Source organism: Morone saxatilis, unplaced genomic scaffold (genome assembly GCF_004916995.1).
Source record: "Morone saxatilis isolate NCDOM2014 unplaced genomic scaffold, NCSU_SB_2.0 Contig139, whole genome shotgun sequence".
NCBI lineage: Eukaryota > Metazoa > Chordata > Actinopteri > Moronidae > Morone > Morone saxatilis.
In genome coordinates, this window is record NW_023339695.1 from 1 (window position 1) to 1588 (window position 1588).

General features: G+C 43.9%; 1 protein-coding gene across 1 annotated transcript in view; it reads right to left on the reverse strand.

Annotated features, from left to right (window-relative positions):
* Positions 1 to 742: 742 nt before the first annotated feature.
* LOC118322489 (death effector domain-containing protein-like) overlaps positions 743 to 1588 on the reverse strand; it is a gene marked incomplete at its 3' end in the record, with an annotated part of 3653 nt that continues 2807 nt past the window's right edge. Inside the window, exon 2 of the mRNA XM_035654173.1 lies at positions 743 to 1382. Within this exon, the coding sequence (XP_035510066.1) occupies positions 743 to 1307 (565 nt within the window). The remainder of the gene's footprint in view (positions 1383 to 1588) is intronic.

A 1588-nucleotide genomic window follows, 5' to 3' on the forward strand; every position in this document is an offset into this window, starting at 1 on the left:
CAAAAATGTGAAATTATCTGTTCCCTTACTGTATCATTCATGAAAGCAGGTAATCAGTTATTGTATTGGCTGAAAGAAATCCATATCATTCATCCCTAATAATTATTTTTAGTATATAATGCAGAAAATGCTTGTGGTAATATACTGGTGTCACTCAAAGTGCAAAGTTCTCTCTTTATATCACTGTTTAAAAGCATAACCAGTAAGCAGACTGAAGCAGCTCACAGAGTCGTCAACTAGAATTGGTTGGTAGTGTATATGTTCAATTGTTTAACATATTTAAAAGAATATTTAACTGAAATATTTGTTTAAGAAAGCTGCCATCTGAGTACCTTTGCAGAGTTGGTGCGCAATCCACATTGAAAGGGTCTATTTTCATTCCAGGTCAAAAATTCAAATACATATCTGTACACGTAGAATTTTCGCCCTCAAAAATCTGCTTGGTCAGACTCTTATATGCAATTGTAACAGTACAGTATAGTAACATGTCACATAAGCTATTATATGTTCAGTATGGGTATTTGCATATTCTGGGTGGCTGTGCCTTCTAAAGTTCTACTGACCATACATTGCTATCAAAAAATGTTGCTAGCATAAATAGCTCACTCTTGGCCTTGATAGAATAAAAACTACTTATACCATATACTATGGGTGCACAAAAACTGTACATTATTAACAGTAAGACATTATTTTAATGTTATCAAATATGCATATTAAGCCTGTGATGATATGCTATACTCACCAGCCTGTCGTTTCCTGAGTGTGACATAAGGCAGTAGGTCGTGACGGGTGATAATCCTTAGAAGCTGGAGAACGTGTCGGAAGTTGGTCTCATCACAGCGACCCTGGCGCTCTAGGGCCAGCAGGAAATCCCTTCCACTCCTGATGCCACCACGCTCGTACTCGTCAATCACGTCGACAAACAGGAATGACAGTACCCTGACATCCCGATGCGTCAGCTGGGCTCCGACTATGTCGAACATGCGGTGGAGTGAGTACAGCCCGTGTGAGTTATCTACTGCTTCCTCAGGCCACGGCTCGAAGCCCCGATCTCTTCTAGACGAGCTGGAGTTGGCGCAGGAGGCAGAAACGTTCCTGTTGGACACCTCCCCGCTGGTTGCTGCCACACCGGAGCAGCCCGGCCTGCCCGTCAGAGCTCTGTGGTCCAAAGACCCGGCAGTTGCACCGCTCTGACTTGAGTCCAGCTGATTAGCCTGAATGTGGGGCCGTGCCTGCTGAGCAGAGGAGTTCTGGGCGAGGTGGGGAGGAATGACAGCATTGGGGAGCTGTGGCTGCTGTGATGTCATCTCAGGGCCCGATGGTGATGAGGGATGCGCAAATCCCTGCAACTCCTCCTGTCTTCGCCTGCTCCAACTGATGAGCTGTGTACAGAGAGTGGGGGATCACATATAATGGTTCAATCATTTAAGAGCAAGCTTCAGTGAACAACATTATTTTCCAATATTCAATTACATGATAGAACTCCAAAGTCAGGCAGGGTTTCCCAAAGATTATTGATCTTGCATTGATTAATGATTTAGTAGTATATAGTGATATAGTGGAGGCAGCCACACTGATAAGGCTGCCT